Genomic DNA, 18,154 nt, shown 5'->3' on the forward strand with positions numbered 1-18,154 from the left:
GTCAGAGTAGATGGTCTGTGAATAACTCAAGGAGTGCGAGTATAAAGTCTGAGGGAAAAGAATAAAAAAAAAAATTGGATGGCAGTAGAAATTAAGCTTTTGTCTCATTAAAGAACATTTAAATGAGCCTAAAAATGGCTATCTAAGCTGGGCACTAGTGGGCCCGTGCCTGTAAAAGTAGCTATTCAGTAGGCCAAGACCTGAGGATCCAAGTTTGATGCCAGCCTGGGAAGGAAGTGCACGAGTCTCTTATCTCCAATTAATCACAGAAAAAGCCTGAAGTAGAGCTATGACTCAAATGGTAGAGAGCTAGCCTTGAGCAAAAGGACCCTAGGAACAGCACCAAGACCCAGAGTTCAAGCACCAGTACTGGCCAAAAAAAAAAAAAAAAGAAAAAAAAGGCTATCTGGAAAAATAAAACAAATATTGTAATCCTACAGATGGTTGTTCATACAACTCAAAAACATCACTATAAATAGTTTCCCTAACTTTGCTATTTAATAGTAGTTAACATACTAATTATGAGTCCTATTTCAAAATAATATATTAATATCAAAGGAAATATAAAGTTCTACCCCATATTGCTAACAACAAAGGCCAAGAAAATAACCAATAGGGCATACCTTCAATAAAACTGGTCAGGAATATAGTTAAAAACCAGTAAAACAAACGTAAGCAGTTAACTTCCCATTTATATGCATCCATCTATCTATATATTCTATATATATATAAATATAAAATATCTATAGAATATAGATATATAGAATATAATTATTCTATAGGGTATCTCTGTATGTATATCAATATTTATCTCTATAGATAGTTGTGTATATTCTTTTAAATACCTTTTTATAGCAATATCTAGGGGAAAATATTTCCCCAAATCACTATTTTATAATCATAAAAATAATTGTAAATACTTAACTTTCTAAGCAAGATTATGAATGTATGAAACGAATGGGAGGAGAAAAACACCTTTACTGAACTCAGAATAAGTTATATTGTCACTAGGCAAGACCTAAAACTAAAACACGAGTGTATGGGTGCAAGTGTGTGCGCACGCGCACATATATACACATACACATTATTTTAGATAATTAGGAAATGAAAACTTAACACTGAACAGCTTCTATATTTGACTAACACTAATTTAGTTTATACAATATTTCCAGTATTGCTGCGAATTAGTTACCACTGCATAAAATTAAATTCCACTGTATACGATCACACAAAATTGCATTCAGTATTAGATATTTAAAAATACTTTGTGCCCAACCAAAAGAAAAAGGACTGTGGCTTTAAGGTTCACACAATATGACAAGTGATACTAGGAGCTAATGAATCATCTACAAATCTTTAAATACACATATCCAGAAGGTTCACAGGAAGAGATAATGAAAAGCTATGTTAATATAATCCTTACTAAAATCGATGAGGAACCTGCCGTAGCCCTTACGCTGGTACTGAGGAAGAATCATTATACAGGAAACGTTATATTTCTGTTGGCAGTGCTTTTCCTGGTAGAAAAAACAAAAGCCAAGTTTTAAAACAACCGAGTAAAACTGAATAGTAATGCTAATTATTAACAAACAAAGTCTAACAGCCCAAACCACAAAGCAACCATCTCAGGAGAGTAAAAAACATAAAATAAAATGCTATCCAACATCATCTGCAACTCAAAAACATGTCAATGTATAAGATCAGCAGAGGAATCTGAGTCTACCTAATCTGCAGTGTTACAAATGATAAATCAGTAAAGAACTAGAAACAAGAGGAGTCATCAACTGTTTAAAAGTTTCCTTAACTTCCTGGTTTGGTACAACACAGAACAATCCCTTCTATTAGTCATACCTAGCTTTATAGAAAATAGTCTTAAGGGCTGGGAAGGTAGCTCAGTGGTTGAGTGCTTGCCTTGCATGCATGAGGCCCTGGGTTCGATTCCTCAGCACCACATAAGCAAAAAGAAAAAAGCTGGAAGTGGTGCTGTGGTTCAAGTGGTAGAGCGCTAGCCTTGAGCTGAAGAGCTGAGGGACAGAGCCCAGACCCAGAGTTCATGCCCCAGGACCAGACCCAAAAAAAAAAAGAGAAAAAAAAAGAAAATAGTCTTGAGCCAGGGGCTCGTAGCTAACATTTATAATCCTGTTTGAAACCAGCCCTGGCAAATAAATCTGAGAGAATATCACCAATTGACCAGCAAAGCTATTAAAACTGTGGCTCAAGTGGTAAAATGCCAACCAAGAATAAAAATAGCCAGGCAAGAGCACAAGGCCCTGAGCTCATGAGTTCAAGCACCTGTATCAGCATGTGTGCTTACCATACACACAACCTAAAAAACCTTCACTCCTACAAATGTATTTAATATACTTAAATATATTTAAAACAGCTTTACTTAGTGAAATAGTCCTTAAAGAAGTCTAATAAAACTAGTACTTTCCACTAAACTTTTTTTTTTTTTTTTGGTCAGTCATGGAGCTTGAACTCTGGGCCTGGGCGTTGTCCCTCAGTTCTTCAGCTCAAGGATAGCATGCTACCACTTGAGCCACAGACCCATTTCCAGCTTTTTCTGTTTATGTGGTGCCGAGAATCCAACCCAGGGTCTCATGCATTTGAGGCAAGCACTCTACCACTGAGCTACCTTCCCAGCCCCCCACTAAACTTTTTATATTCAGATATTATCTTGGGCTTGCATAAATAAAAGTACATCTTTTAAGTTGTATGACTAGAAACTTCTAGAGTAGAAAATTAAGAAAAGGGAATATCCTTTAATAAAAATGCTATCTTAATCTTATTTCTATGCCTACAATTCAAATTAAGATCAGAAAATTTAAGTTGAGAAAGAGCTGAGAAAGGTAAATTACTGTGTTTATCTTACAAGCTCTATCCATTATCACCATGGGAATAGAAGTCATTTTAAAGCTTTTCCCCTTGAGTATTACCAGCACTGCATGTTCCTAGGAGAATATTGTCTGCTGTATGTTACTAGGCACCTCTAGCAAGTGGTTAAGTTTCTGAATGTCCCTACAATTTCTTTTCCCAAACAGCTACACATGACACTAAGAAGGTGCTATATCATGTAGTGTCTCCTACTAAGAACTAGCCAAGATTGTTCCATACAAATTTAAGCATTTTAGATTTAAATTTAAACATTTAGGTTGACAGTGGCTGATGTTAATAATCTTATTCAGGAGGCTGAAATCTGAGGACTGTTGTTAAAAGCCAGACCAGGCAGAAAAGTACAATTAATTAGCAAAAAGCTGAAACTAGAGATATGGCTCAAGTGGTAGCCTTGAGGAAAAAAGCCAAGCAAGAACACTAGACCCTGAACTCCAGGACCTGCACAATAAATAAATAAATAAATAAATAAATAAATAAATAAATACTTACTTTAGAAAAGTAGCCAACAAGGTGGCAGCCCTTGACATCATTCTGTGTTAACACATAAAAAAGAAATGGCTCCACGTCATAATAGAGTGTTTTGTGGTCAAGAAACAACTTTGCCAAGAGACACAGGTTTTGACAATAAATGGTACTCACGTTCCCATCAACCTGGGGGATAGGGAGGAAGACAGAAGAAGCAGTCAGCAAAATGCCCTTTTAGTTTTAGAATAACATATATTAGCTACTGCAAGAATCTTCAGGCATCCCTAGCCAAGCATAAGAGGACTTATGAGTGACACAACACACGAGAACCTTGAAACTGGTATAATGGTACAATGCTGCTTTAAGACAAATATATAAAACTGTACTTCAATAGAAGGAATAAATACAGTAGTGAAGACCTAGTTTTAAGATAGCATTTTTCTGTAATAATAAGATTAAATGCAGCTCTATTTTCAAAAGTAGTTGAACCAAAGACTCAAGTGTAACCTTTTCTAAAGCACACTATTGGATAAAACAGTATAGCAGGGGCTGGGAAGGTGGCTCAGTAGTAGAGCGCTTGCCTTGCATGCATGAGGCCCTGGGTTTGATTCCTCAGCATGGCATTAGCAGAAAAAGCTGGAAGTGGGTCTGTGGCTCAAATGGTAGAAAGCTAGCCTTGAGCTGAAGAGCTGAGGGACAGAGCAGCCAGGCCCAGAGTTTAGGCCCCACGACCGAAAAAACAAAACACAAAAAAACACAAAAAACAGTATAGCAGTACCATCCCACTTGTTGTGTTCAGGCACCCCAAGTGAAGCTACTTGAGACAGCACTATTATCACTTAAAACCTCCAAGCAGCCGGGTGCTGGGGGCTCACACCTGTAATCCTAGCTATTCAGGAGGCTGAGGTCTGAGGTACGCGGTTCAAAGCCAGCCCAGGCAGGAAAGGCCGTGAGACTCTTATCTCCAATAAACCACTAGAAAACCGGAAGTGGCGCTGTGGCTCAAGTGGTAGAGTGCTCGCCTTAGGCTGAAGAGCGCAGGGACAGCGCCAAAGCCCAGAGTTCAAGTCCCACAACTGACCAAAAAACAAAAAACAAAAATCTCCAAGCAGCTTCCTAGGTAAGAACCTGGCAAAGAAGCCTAGGATTGACTGAGATCAGGAGCACCATGTTGTCATTCCTGACACTCCTGGGTTCTTGAGCTGCTGCAGCCTACAGTCTTTAAGAAAATGCCAGTAGATAACCACATTAGCTCCAAGATTCTGTATGGTATACTAAGTAAACTCTTCAGCAATCTAAGTAGCTTTTAGTGACTTCTTTTATCATATGCATAAATAATATTGTGAAACAGTATCACACACAACACTCACTATCTGCCTAAAATAGTTAAAACAGTCTTAGGGAAGATCAAATGAGAGGTTGAATGAGTCCAAACAATTTGAAATTCTATCACTATATTAACTAATAGGACTTAGTATATGTTAAGTACTAAATATTTGGCACTCAAAACAATTGCACTAAAGATCAAGCAATTCAAGTTCACGATTAAGAACCACACAAAATCATAGGCATATGTTTACTAATATTAGAAGCTAGATACTAGTGGCTCACACCTGTAATGAGAGCTACTTAGAAGGCTGAGAGCTGGAGGACTCTCAGGAGATCAGCCAGGCAGAGGAGCTCACTAGATCCATATACAAACAGCAAATACCAGAGCTAGGAGTGGTGGCTCAAGTGGTAGAGCCCCAGCCTCAAAAGCTCAAGGACACGGTCAGACCAGTGTTGCCAAAAAAATAAAAGAAAAAAAATTACTAACATAAATGAATACACTATTATAAAAGATATCCCTCTTAATAGAAATGCTTTCAAAAGCCCTATTATATAGAAGCTAAGATATACTTTTATGATCTTAACATATATCATCTTAAAACCAAATGGCATTTTATCAATGGAATTATTGTTTCCTTTTGCTGGTCCATAAAATATATTGTAAGTGATGCCTCTGATTTAATGACATACAGAGCAGTTTATTGTGAGGGGAAGCTTGTAAACTTGGTGCCATTTGTGAGTGAACAACAATAAATATTTCCCCCCAAAAATCAACTTGCACAATTAGATACACTAAAATGGCACTTGCTTTTGAAATGGTCAGACGAACAAACATGTGCCTTACCTCAAAGACAGAAATATTATTCTTTCGGTATATCTCATTCGCAGGAGGATGAAACCAACCACATTTTTTCATGTGCTGCTGTAGAATAGTTCTACTTTTCATGTATTTTAGACAAAACTCACAAAGATACAATTTAGGCAACCTGTAAATAATAACAGAGATTTACATCTTACACATCTTCAAATGTCACAACTCTATCCTTTTGATTTCTTATTATCACCCATGTTTTAAAACCTATACTCCTAGTTACTTAAGAGGTTAATATTAGAAGGATCATGGCTCTAGGCCAACCCTAGAATCTTTTTCAACCTGGGTGAAGTATTATAATGCCTGTCATCCAAGCTATGAGGAAGACTGGGATTGGAGGATCAGGTTTCCAGGCTAGCAACAGGGGGCGAGGAGGGTTAAAAATCCATCTTAACTTGAAGAAGCTAGGTGTGATGGCAATGTTCTTGTCATCCCAGCTATATTAGGATACATGAAATAAAAAGATCCTGGTCCAGGAATAGGCCCAAGGAGGAACCAAGATCTTATTTCAAAACAAAAACACAACAAAATGAACAAACAAGCAACAACAACAACAAAACAGTGAGGCTGGGCTCTGGTAGCTCATGACTATAATCTTAGCTACTCAGAAGGTTGAGATGTAAGAACTGAGGTAGGAAGCCAGCCTGGACAGGAAAGTCTGTGAGACTTATCTCCAATTAAGCACCAAAAAAAGGCAGGAGTAGAGCTATGGATTAAGTGTTAGAGCAGTAACTTTGAGCAAAAAAACTCAACGATAGCAATCAGGCTCTGAGTTTAAGCCCCAGTACCAGCAGGGGAGGGGGGCAGGAGGTGGCGGGAGGGGAGGGGGGACACAGTGCAAGAAAGGGCTTGACCAGTGGCTCAATGGCATATACCTATCTAGACTAGTAAGTGTGAGGCTCTGAGGTCAAACCTAAGTCTAACCAATCTCCCCCTGCCCTCCCCCCCAAAAAAGGCAAGACAATTTATCATTATCTCCACTAATCAAAGAAAGAGGAGGAGGGAGAAAGAGGAGCAGGAGTAGGAAAAGAGGGGAGGTGGAGAACGGAAAAAGAGGAAGGACAAGAACCAAATTTAAACTAATTTATATAGCAGCACATCAACTTTGCTCACAGGAGGGCAAAGATGAGAAATTGAGGCAGTTCAGTGCTCTTCATATAAGGCTAAGAATCTCATCTTTTGAAGTCATTTAACTGACAAACATGAAAATCTCACATATTTTTCTCCCTTGTGAATGAAGTAGAAGAAAGCCTGCTTCTGAACATACAAACAAGACGATTTTGCTGAGCTACAGATTCTTTTAGCTTCCTTTGCTGTCTTTTATCTTTTCATTCATCTACTAGAGTAAGGAAATAAAGGTTTCCTGAATACTTACCACATGGCAGGCACTGTACTAGGAGCAAAAGGTGTATGTAGTACAGAGTAAAATGCACATCTATTGTATATTATAAAAACAGTGATTTATAAATGATTTAAGTTGGAACTTAAAACACTAAATATATTTGACAAGTTAGGACAAACTATATTCTCTTTCTCTCTCTCCTTTCCTTTTCTACAGTCCTGGGGTTTGAACTCAGAGCTTCTTGCTTGCTTGGCAGGTGCTCCACCATTTGAGTCATGCCTCTAGCCCAACTTTTTGTTATTTTTGGAGATGGAGTCTCAAAGACTTTTCTGCCCAGGCTAGCTTTGAACTGCAATCCTCCAGATCCCAGGTTCTTGAGTGGCTAGGATTATGTGCATAAAACACAGGTGCCAGTCCTTCTTTCTATCTCTAAAGTTCTGGCTCTCTCCTTGGCTAAAAGGGGGGGAAAAATCACTGTAGCCAGTCCTGTAAGCTAAAATAAATGCTCAAATTATTTTTTTCAAATGTTCTAATTTCAGTTTTTACATAGTCTTTACTCAATACCCTTACTATTGTAGTAGTACTTTAACAGATGTTCCTTATCCTTTTTATAAGGAATTTGGTAATAAAGGTAAATGATTAGATCAGTTCACAAATTAACTAAAAATAATTGGCTTTTACATGTAAGACCCTAAAACTACAAAAACCTTTTGCTACAAAATAAAACCCAGGTACCCTCAGCATAAATTTGACTTCACTGTATCTAGCCTGTATCTAGAATTGCCATGCCTAGACAAACTAAGATCTGACATAATCATTCAAACACACATACAAAACTTCTGGATAGTAAAATAACAAAACACAAATTCAAAAAATTCACTACTGTATCTTGCCTCATTATTTAGTACTGAAATGGAAGAAAAAATTAAAACCTCACTAGTTTAGTTGCTATTAGTTTAGACAGTTATGCTTAAAAAGATTAGCCTGGAATTAAAGAAAACATTTGTCAAGTAGATTAATATACATAAAAGCTTGATTTATTGAAGTTGGAGGGTCATAACAATTTTCTCAAGTTTCCATGTTAGAAGTAGCTTTTGAAGTGTAACTACAAGTTATCTGAAAATACCTAGTATTCTACTAAAGCCTTTCCTGGGGTATATTATGGAACAGTAGTCCTGTATGAACTAAAATCATATCACTGTACAAAAATTATTCCAAAATAATGAGTGAAACAAATAGTGCTGACATCATGAAGTCCAGGGGCAGGAACGAAAACCACAGGAAAGAAATATGCCCTGAGCTACTGTGCTTGTTTCCTCTGCCTATCTCAAAAACCCAAGTGTTCAGCTAGAAACAGCAGTGAGATGTTTTATCTTTATCACTAGATCTCAAATCTCAAGATGAAATGACCCCAACTACAACTATCATCATCTAATATGGTCACTAAATTAATGAAGTGACCCATAACTACCAAGTTTTCTTCTTGAATATCCCAAATATCTTCAAATGATTTTTTTCCTAAAAGAAAGGTGGAGGGCTGGGAAGGTGGCTCAGTGGTAGAGTGCTTGTCTTGCATGCATGAGGCCCTGGGTTCGATTCCTCAGCACCACATAAGCAAAAAGAAAAAAGCCAGAAGTTGCACTGTGGCTCAAGTGGTAGAGCGCTAGCCTTGAGCTGAAGAGCTGGGGGACAGCGCCCAGGCCCAGAGTTCAGGCCCCACGACCGGACCCTCCCCCCCCCCAAAAAAAAGGTAGAAGGATGGCAGCTGCATCTACACTTTCTACTTACTTGCATTAAATTTTAATTGCCACAATATGAAAGCTGAAGTCATGTAATAAATGGTAGAATGCCTGCCAAGCAAGCACAAAGCCCTGAGTTCAAACCCTGGTTCTACTAAATCAATCACAATATGAAGATATGGTGATAACATTATCTGAGTACAATTTCACATTGGGGACAAAATGTTCAAGTAAATATTTCCTAAAGTTTGAGTGTATGAAACCTGTGTTTAAAAAAAAGCGGTGATGGACCACCTAAGCTTTACAATATTGTAAAGATGAGAACTAACTTTAAGATCATCTAATCCATCCGGTTTAGGTCTTTTAGTAGAGATGTGAAAATACAAGTAAAATCTATGTCAATTAGCTATGTTAAATCATTTCACAATGCCCATATAACACCACCAAATATCATATTGCACAAGATAAGTACATTTTTATTGTCAGTTTACAACAAATACCCAACAAATGTTACTTTTCAGGAAACATTTACAAACAATATAGTGCAATTCCTATGGTGTATGAGAGTCTATTTTTTTATGTTCTACTAGTAACCAGTTACTCAATAAAATCTTAGAAGAAATAAAATTCTTGAAATAATTACCACCAAATCTTATCTGGTAAACTCTGAGTTCATGTCATTGCCTTAGCATAGCAAGATGTAGAGGATTTTATTGTCCATTTAAAAACAAAATTTTTTTAATATTATATGAAAAATGTAATGTAAAAGAAAATATTATAGTGTACTTTATTCCAATAGATTTCTTGATGGAAATATTTTAAAAGCCACTGATGGATGCAACCAAACCCAAGGGACTAACATTGTTAATTTCAAGGGAATCACCTAAAAACAGTAGAAAAACAAAACCTTTTAGTAAAATGTATGAAGAGCTGTAGTTTTAGAAGAAAGAGAGAGAGAGAGAGAGAGAGAAAATACTACATAGAACAGATACCATAATCTTAAATGCAGTTGTGGAAATTCTCTCTCTCTCTCCTCTCTCTCTCTACCTCCTTCCATCCATTACCCTAGAGAATTCTACTGGTTCTGCTTTTGGAGCTTGCTTTGTTTGTTTGAGATACAGTCTCTTCCAGACTGGCCTAGAACTATTATTTAGCTCAGATTTGGTATTCTTCTTCCTCACAGTACCTACTGGGGTCTTAGCTTTGCTAAGACCAACACAGGTTTAACTTCCACTCTTGAGGTTTAAAGCTTGCTAGTGTACTAACACCCTAGCAAGTAAAACAGGACTGGGCTGCAGCTGTGTATAATTGCTTTATTTCTAAGAATGGTACAAATATCCCCCTGCCCCCCAGGAGTTCTTATAGTATTTTTTACTTTTGCGATAGCAAAAGGAGAATAGCAGTCCATGTGGCCTTTATAATACAATCAACTTGTAGTAAAATTTTAACAAAGATTATTTAAATTGAAGGTTAAAGTATGAACCATGTTATACATACTTTCTGGGAACTAAATGTTCAGAGGTTATGTTGATGTGATAGAAGAGGGCTTAAATCCTAGTTGTGTCACTTGTAAATTATATTATCTTCAGTATATTTGTTGAACCCTGGTCTGTAAAATGAAGTAAAAAATATTCTCCTCATAGAATTACTCCAGAGATGCTTAGTCTAGTACCAAGTTCAATGAATGGTAATTATGCCTGCTAAATTATTGTTTCTATTCAGCCATTTTGCTTTATGATTTTATAGTAGTAAGAATTGTTTGGTTTCTTCTGTAGTAGCTGGGAGTATAAGACTGGGAAGGTAGCTTAGTGGTAGAGTGCTTGCCTAGCATGCATGAAAGCCCTGGGATTCAATTCCTCAGTACCACATAAACAGAAAAAGCAGGAAGTAGCACTATGGCTCAAGTGTAGCGTGCTAGCCTTGGGAAAAAGAAGCTCAAGGGACAGTGCCCAGGCCCAGAGTTCAGGCCCCACGACCACCCCCCCCAAACAAACAAACAAAAGAAAAACCTCAATGATTTCATAGTACAGAGGATTTTTATTATTATGAAGGAAAGCTCTAAGCAGTTAGAGTAGAGGGTATTTCCATGAGGACATACTGTCTTCCTTGCAGCACATCCAAGTCATATCTCTAATAGTGAACCAAATAAGGTGCTCTGTGAACTTTACCCAGACCATGTGAATACCATGTAACTCTATTAGGGAAAAAAAAAAAATTTTTTTTTGGGGGGGGGGGGGGGGGGAGGGTCTGGTCGTGGGGCCTGAACTCTGGGCCTGGGCACCGTCCCTCAGCTTTTCAGTTAAAGGCTAACGCTCTACCACTTGAGCCACAGCACCACTTCCGGCTTTTTTCTACAGCTTTATGCCACAGTGCTACTTCCAATTTTCTGGTAGTTAAGTAGTGGTGACAAGAGTCTCATAGACTTTCTTGCCTAGCCAGGCTGACCGCAATCCTCAGATCTCAGTCTCCTGAGTAGCTAGAATTACAGACATGAGTCACTAGTGCCCAGCACTTCATTGCTTTTTTTTTTTTTTTGGTCGGTGTGGAGCCTGAATTCTGGGCCTGGACATTGTCCCTCAGCTGTTCAGCTCAAGGCTAGCGCTCTACTACTTGAGCCACAGCACCACTTCTGGCGTTTTCTGAGGAATCGAACCCAGGGCCTCATGCATGCTAGGCAAGCTCTCTACCACTAAGCCACATTTTCAGCCCACACTTCATCTTGCTTTATAAAAATTAATATACACATATATAAATTTATACACAAAAGATTTTTCCTCTTGAGATTTTTCCCCTTTTTTCTTTATGCTCTCATTTTTGTATGCTTTGGGATTTGATTTTTTTTTTTAAATGCCAGTCCTGGGGCTTGAACTCAGGGACTGGGCACTGTCCTTGAGCATTTTTTGCTCAAGGATAGTACTTTATCACTTAAGCCACAGCACCAATTCCACCTTTTTGCTGGTTAATTGGAAATAAGAGTCTCACAAACTTTTCTGCCCAGGCTAGCTTTGAACCTTGATCCCCAAATCTCAGTCTCCTGAGTAGCTAGAATTATAGACATGAGTCACCAGTGTCCAGCAAGCATTTAAGTGTTTTAACCTTTAATATAAGGAATTTAGTACAAAACAATATGTAGACATCACCAAAATTAAGGATAGAGGTTTACTATTTAGAAAATAAGATATCAAACATTTTGCTCAAGTTTAAATGAACTCAGAAGTATACCCACCAAACATTTAAAGATATTAAAAAATGAATACATAAAAACTATGTAATTATATTAAAGATGTTATTAAATTACTGAATATTTTGTAAGAGAAACCTTGAGGACCACAATAGACAAGGAAATGTATAGTAAATTTTCAAAATCCTGCCATAAGAAAGTTGACTATAAATAAACGTCTTTTTTTTGGGGTCCGGTCGTGGGGCCTGAACTCTGGGCCTGGGCGCTGTCCCTCAGCTCTTCAGCTCAAGGCTAGCGCTCTACCACTTGAGTTACAGTGCAACTTCCAGCTTTTTTCTTTTTGCTTATGTGGTGCTGAGGAGTCGAGCCCAGGTCCTCATGCATGCAAGGTAAGCGTTCTACCACTGAGCCACCTTCCCAGCCCAGACTATAAACTTCTTATACTGTTGCTGTTTTCTAATGTGATTCCCAACTTTATTATTATTATTGTTGTTGTTGGGTTTTTGCTTTCTGCTAGCAAACATCTATTCCACCCCTAATATCAAGTTATCTATCTAGGTTAATTAATTATCTAGGTAACCTAATTAAAATAGAAAGCAACAAATTCAATGATGCTTTCAGTGTCTTAAAAGACATAGTTCACAGTTGCATTCTTTGCCATGTTTTGAGAAGTGCTAAGTTTAGCTCTCTATTTCCATTCTTCCCTGGAGTAGACGAGACAAGATGCCTGTGATTTTAATCTATCTACATCATAATTCCAAGAATAGTAGATAAATAAACTTTCTTCTCTATATTGAGCTCTCTTGAATGTGGACAATGAAAGGACCTTGCTTTATACCTACTTCCATATAGGTAGGTTTATAAGTGAGTCTCATCACACCTGGCTTGCTTTTCTGACAAGGTCTCACTAATTGTTTTGTCTAAACTGGCCTTGAATATCCAGCCTTTTAAATCCAACTCCCTCATGTAGCTGGAATTACAAGTATGCCACCACCTTAAACCAGGATATTTCTTCTTGATTACACAAAATCATAGCAATCTAAAATTTTTGAGGAATTACCTAAACACTAAGTTTTCTAGGCAGTTGAAGAATCTGTTCTTTAACACGCATACATACACACATATACATACATACACATGTATTATGTACAATTTTACAAGACTTGTTTATGTTAATATTCCCTTAACAAATTCAGCTTGATTGTTGCTACTGCATGGTACAGAATACTGCTGTAGATAATACCACAGCTTTCTAGTCAGTCAGTTTAGGGTTTACTGATGTGTGTTTCACAAGCCTATGTTTCCTAAAAGGTTTTTGTTTGGTTGTTGGTTTTTGTTTGTGCCACTTTTTTTTTTTTGGTTAGATGTCACTTCTTCGTTGAGGTCAGGGTCTATGCTAGCATTTACTCATATTTTTCTTGTGCCATACCGTTGGAATCAACATCAGCCAATAAAGAGACAATAAAAAGATGCCTTCAGTATAAGGCCTTTTAACAACTATACTGCTCTTATTACTGGTTTCTATAATATTCTGTGCATTATAAGCATTAAATTTTGCTAATTAATGTGATTGCTAGTCTTGCTACAATAAACTAGTGTTTAATTTTTTTAATTACATCTTATTTAATTTCATCCCTAAAGGAAAAATAAACTGCTGTTGTTGAATATTTACTATTTTCTATGTGATATACATGCTTTTCCTCACTTAATATTCATAATAACAAGTACTATTAGTACCCCTGTTTTACAGATAAGGGAACTGAGGCATAGGGTAGTTCAGTGACTTCTAACATTATGTCACTTATAAATGTCAAAGGTGAATCATGGAACTACTTTGGCGGTGCTACATACAGTACCTTACCCTAAAAACAAGAGAATACTCAATTTTTATGTCCAGAAATCCAAGCTATTTATACATAATAATATGTTATACCCATTTGTTTAAATATTCTTGGGAAAACACAATATCCACTATGTTAAATTATAATAATTCTGCTCAAAGGCTGTGCAAGTGAAACTTTATTATCACTTTAGATGGTTTTCTTTTTAAAAAAAAATTCATGTGAAGAGTAAAGGCGAATTTGTCTTAAAGAAAGTGTTCCCTTCTCATTTTCAGCAAATGAAAGATTTTTAATTTTAAACCACAGCTTTTACACAGGTTATAGGAGAGAACATTTAAAGCCAGGTAGCATTAAGAGGCCTTATGGACATTAAAAGCCCCTAGCTTCCTCAAATGTGAAAAGATAAACTGCTAAATATCTTCAGGTCCCTCCTAGTTCTAGCATCCTAAGAAGCTAAGAGCAGAAAGTAAAGGGTCTCTACAAACATACCTTGAGTATTCTTGAGGATATGGGGAGGAGTACCAGGTGTGAATCTCATACTTCCCAAACTCAATGACAGAGGGACAGCGAACTTGTGGGTCAGGGGGACCAGTCACTCCAACTTTCTGTGTAGTTAAGAAACATTACAAAAGTTAGCTAAATTAAATATACTGACATAACAAAAAAAAATCTGAATCTAAATATCTTTTTTCCTCAAGATTCCATGAGAACAACAATAAAAAAAATTAGGATCAGACTAACAAATTTATTTCAAAATAAGTTGTATTATTCTTTAAATAAAAGACCAAAAATAAAGTAATGAATCTGTTAGAACAATGCAGTTGGTGGCCCTGTACTTTCTACATTTAGTAGCACTGACAATTACTGGAAAGTTAACACTTTCTCCAAACTAAACTTACTCCCTTACTAATTAAAAAAAAATCTGTCATTTAAATTAGGTACAGATATTTTTATTGAGGGATGAAGCTGCTTATTTACCTCAGCTAACAACAATGGAAATGACCTACTGAACATGAAAGTACATAGAGAAAAGAATATTTTCCTGATTTAGGGTTAATAAATACTTAAAAATAATATAAAAAGATTAGGACAAAAGAAAATATCAAGAAAGTCTTCATTTCATAGTATACTTAAAATCCCCTTCATTTAGTAGAGCTGGAGATTTAACCAAGAAAAAAAAGTACTTTGTTATACATAAGCTACTATCTTCTATCTTCCGCTTACAAACAAAAAGTATTCATGCCCCCCTTACTCCCGTGATAATTCTTGGTTAGTTTAAACCAAGAATGGAGTGATTTTTAAAGTCTTTATAACTTTCTCCACTTCCATACCTGCCATTTGAATATAAACCACTGCTGAAGACAACTTAAAACTTTTAAGTTCAAAGGCTCGCTTTGCTTTGTACATTCCATACATGTGTGTATTTATCATGAGTGCTTTATAAATACTAACTTATTTAAGATGAAGGCAGAGCTAGAATTTAGCTTTATCAAATATAAGACTTAAAAAAAAAACCCAATTACTTCCTCAAAAGAATAATCATATGCTGGCATAGTAATTTAAGTAGCTAGGTGCCCAACACAAAGCCCTGAGTACAAACCAAAAGGGGAGGGAAGGAGGGAAATGAAGACAGGAAAGGAGAAGCAGAGGAAGAACAATCAAAATTATCCTTCAGTAATATGTCTTAAGAGATCACTCAAAGATTACCAAAAGTCCCTACTGGAGCTCATAGACACATGTACATTACTAAGACCAAAGATTTTTATTTACTAGTTCTATATGAATTCTTTGATAAGAAAAAGCTTCTTCATTAAAATTCATTTGAGAACTCTCATGGGCCTAGCTAACCATTCCCTTTGTATAAAAGGCCAAGGGATTTAGCTCAGGTTTCATGCTGGAATATGGCCAGGTGAGATCTCTCTCAAGCTCTTCTTCAGACATCTCAAAACAAAAGACAACCATCTTCTACTATGTACTGAAACTCCTCCAAATGCAAAAACAATATACAAGCATACAAGATGAGGTTAAAATAAGATTTGCTGCATTCCTAAAAACCAAAACAGAATTTTGAAAAAAATGAATGGAGCAGCCTATTTCATAAAGACCTTTCTATCTATCTTCACAGCTCAAAAAACACAACAGTAAATCAGAAAAACACTGGAATAATCAAATACTAGAAACCAAATCTTCCTTCCTGAGACACAGATCAAAGAGGAGGTACGAAAGCTGAACCATGCACCTGCCGTGGCGCTGCCTGCTGGGTGAGAGCCTTCCCATCAGCTGCCTGCCGCTCTTCCAGGCGGATGTCCGAAGTAAAAGTGGACATCCAGTTCCAATATAATTGTTTGCACATCACCGCAATTGAGTCTGTACAGAGCTAGACTTGTGATAGATCACCTCTACCCACACCTACCTTTCACCTCTGAGCTGCGCAATACTTTTGCACATGCGCTCATGCCACCACTCCCAACTCCCCTGTGCAGCCTCCACAGCAAAGGTGTTTCCATTCACTGACGCTTACAAAGTTAACAGGCTCTACTCAGGAAGGAAGTAACTGCTCATCTACAATATCCATCAAGTCTGGGCCAAAAATCCCACGCTACAATGTCAACTTTGTGAGGAAATTAAAATTTTCAACCAAAACATTGTCTGTGATTTCCACAGTGGCAAGAATCTAAAATAACTAAGAGCAAAAAATATATTTTTTAATCTTAAAACAAGTTCTGCAACTTCATGAAGTTCTTCCTATTTGAATATGCCAAATTCTTTAAAAGATGTCATATATTTCAAATCATATTGAATCTTTTAATCTAAAATCACTAAAGGGATGATTTAAATGTACTAGTAATCTGGCTTAAATCAGAAGAAAACTTTAATTATGCTTCTTTCTAGATAATAAAACTTATTACTAGCATGCTTAATTTTGTGCGTGTCAGTTCTGGGGCTTAAACTCAGGGCCTGGGTGCTGTCCCTTAGCCTTTTCACTTAAAGCTTGTGTTCTAGCACATGAGCCATAGATTCACTTTCAGCTTTTTGATTAACTGGAGATAAAGAGCCTCAGGAATTTCTGCCCATGCTGACTTCAAACTTCAATCCCTAGCTTTCTGAGAAGCTAGGATTATGTGTGAGACACAGGCATCTAGCATTATTAGCAGGTTTTTTTTTTCTTAAGCCTATTTACTCTTTAACCAAAACTTAACTTCCATTAAATGGCCTATCTAGTTCTAATTTCTAATACACAGAAGGCACTCTTCAAGTTCCCCCTAACTCCAGATCTGGCACAAATACCCAAAATACAATTTATGTAAATGCTGCCCTCTCTCTTCCCTCTCTTCCCTCAGGTTCCTTTGGACTCGCCTTCACTTTCCATTCCCCGAGGAGGAGTGGCATACTGAGGCGAGAGCAGAGAGATGCCCTCTTCTAGTACGAGACAGAAATGTGGGAGAAGAGATGTCATACTAACAGTTAAACATTTTCCCACAGAAAAATCATAGTAAGTAATCATTTCAATTAAAAGTAATCTTATGAAAAAGACGTAAGAATACGTTCATGTGCTCCAATATGTAATCAGAAAGGAGAGAGAGAGATCAGCAGTCACGAGCAGCGCTGTGCCAGTCCCCGGGCCTTCTGCGTTGTCTCATTTAATTTCCACAATCCCTTCCTCAAAAGCGGCAACTCTTAACTATTTTATAGATGAAAATTTGAGGATCCAAGAAGACAGGAGCCAAATACTAGGCAGAAACAGAATTATAAATAGCCTTCAATTAATAAATGTTGTGGACTTTTTTTTTGGGGGGGGGGGGGGGGGTCAGTCATGAGGCTTGAATACTGGGCCTGGGCACTGTCCCTGAGCTCTTCCACTCAAGGCTAGTGCTCTACCACTTGAACCACAGTGTCACTTCTGGTATTCTGGTGGTTTATTGGAGATAAAAGTCCCATGGGCTTTCCTGCCTGGGCTGGCTTTGAACTGTGATCCTCAGAGCTCAGCCTCCTGAGTAGCTAGGATTACAGGCATGAGCCAGCAGTGCCTGGCATGTTGTAGATTTTTTTTTTTTAAGTCATAACCTAGTTTCCCAAGCAGTTGGGCTGTGGTTCATGGATAGAAGACTTGCCTTGTACACAAACAGCCCCAGAACCCAAACAAAACAAGAAAATAGCCTGGCATTGATGGTCCATGCCTATAATCTCAGCTATTTAGAAGGCTGAGACCTGAAGATCAAGGATTGAAGCCAGCACAGGTAGGAAAATCTGTGAGACTCCTATCTCCAATTGACTACCTAAAGGCCAGAAGTGGACATCTGTGGCTTAAGAAGTAAACTCCTAGCCTTGAGTAAAAAAAAAGAAGAGGAACATTGCCCAGGCTCTAAGTTCAAACCCTAGTACAAGAAAGAAAAAGAAAGGAAGGAAGGAAGGAAGGAAGGAAGGAAGGAAGGAAGGAAGGAAGGAAGGAAGGAAGGAAGGAAGGAAGGAAGGAAGGAAGGGGAGAGAAGA

General features: G+C 37.5%; 1 protein-coding gene across 2 annotated transcripts in view; it reads right to left on the minus strand.

Moving 5' to 3' along the window:
• Kat6a (lysine acetyltransferase 6A) overlaps positions 1 to 18,154 on the minus strand; it is a 121,391-nt gene that overhangs the window by 15,413 nt on the left and 87,824 nt on the right. For both annotated transcript variants that reach the window (XM_042679384.1, XM_042679383.1), the window contains exons 10-13: positions 14,153 to 14,268; positions 5,534 to 5,675; positions 3,385 to 3,546; positions 1,424 to 1,517 (exon numbers count right to left, since the gene is read on the minus strand). In XM_042679384.1, coding sequence (XP_042535318.1) covers positions 1,424 to 1,517; positions 3,385 to 3,546; positions 5,534 to 5,675; positions 14,153 to 14,268 — 514 coding nt within the window. The remainder of the gene's footprint in view (positions 1 to 1,423; positions 1,518 to 3,384; positions 3,547 to 5,533; positions 5,676 to 14,152; positions 14,269 to 18,154) is intronic.

This window comes from Dipodomys spectabilis, unplaced genomic scaffold (assembly GCF_019054845.1).
Source record: "Dipodomys spectabilis isolate Male_0828 unplaced genomic scaffold, ASM1905484v1 ptg000052l, whole genome shotgun sequence".
Lineage (NCBI taxonomy): Eukaryota > Metazoa > Chordata > Mammalia > Rodentia > Heteromyidae > Dipodomys > Dipodomys spectabilis.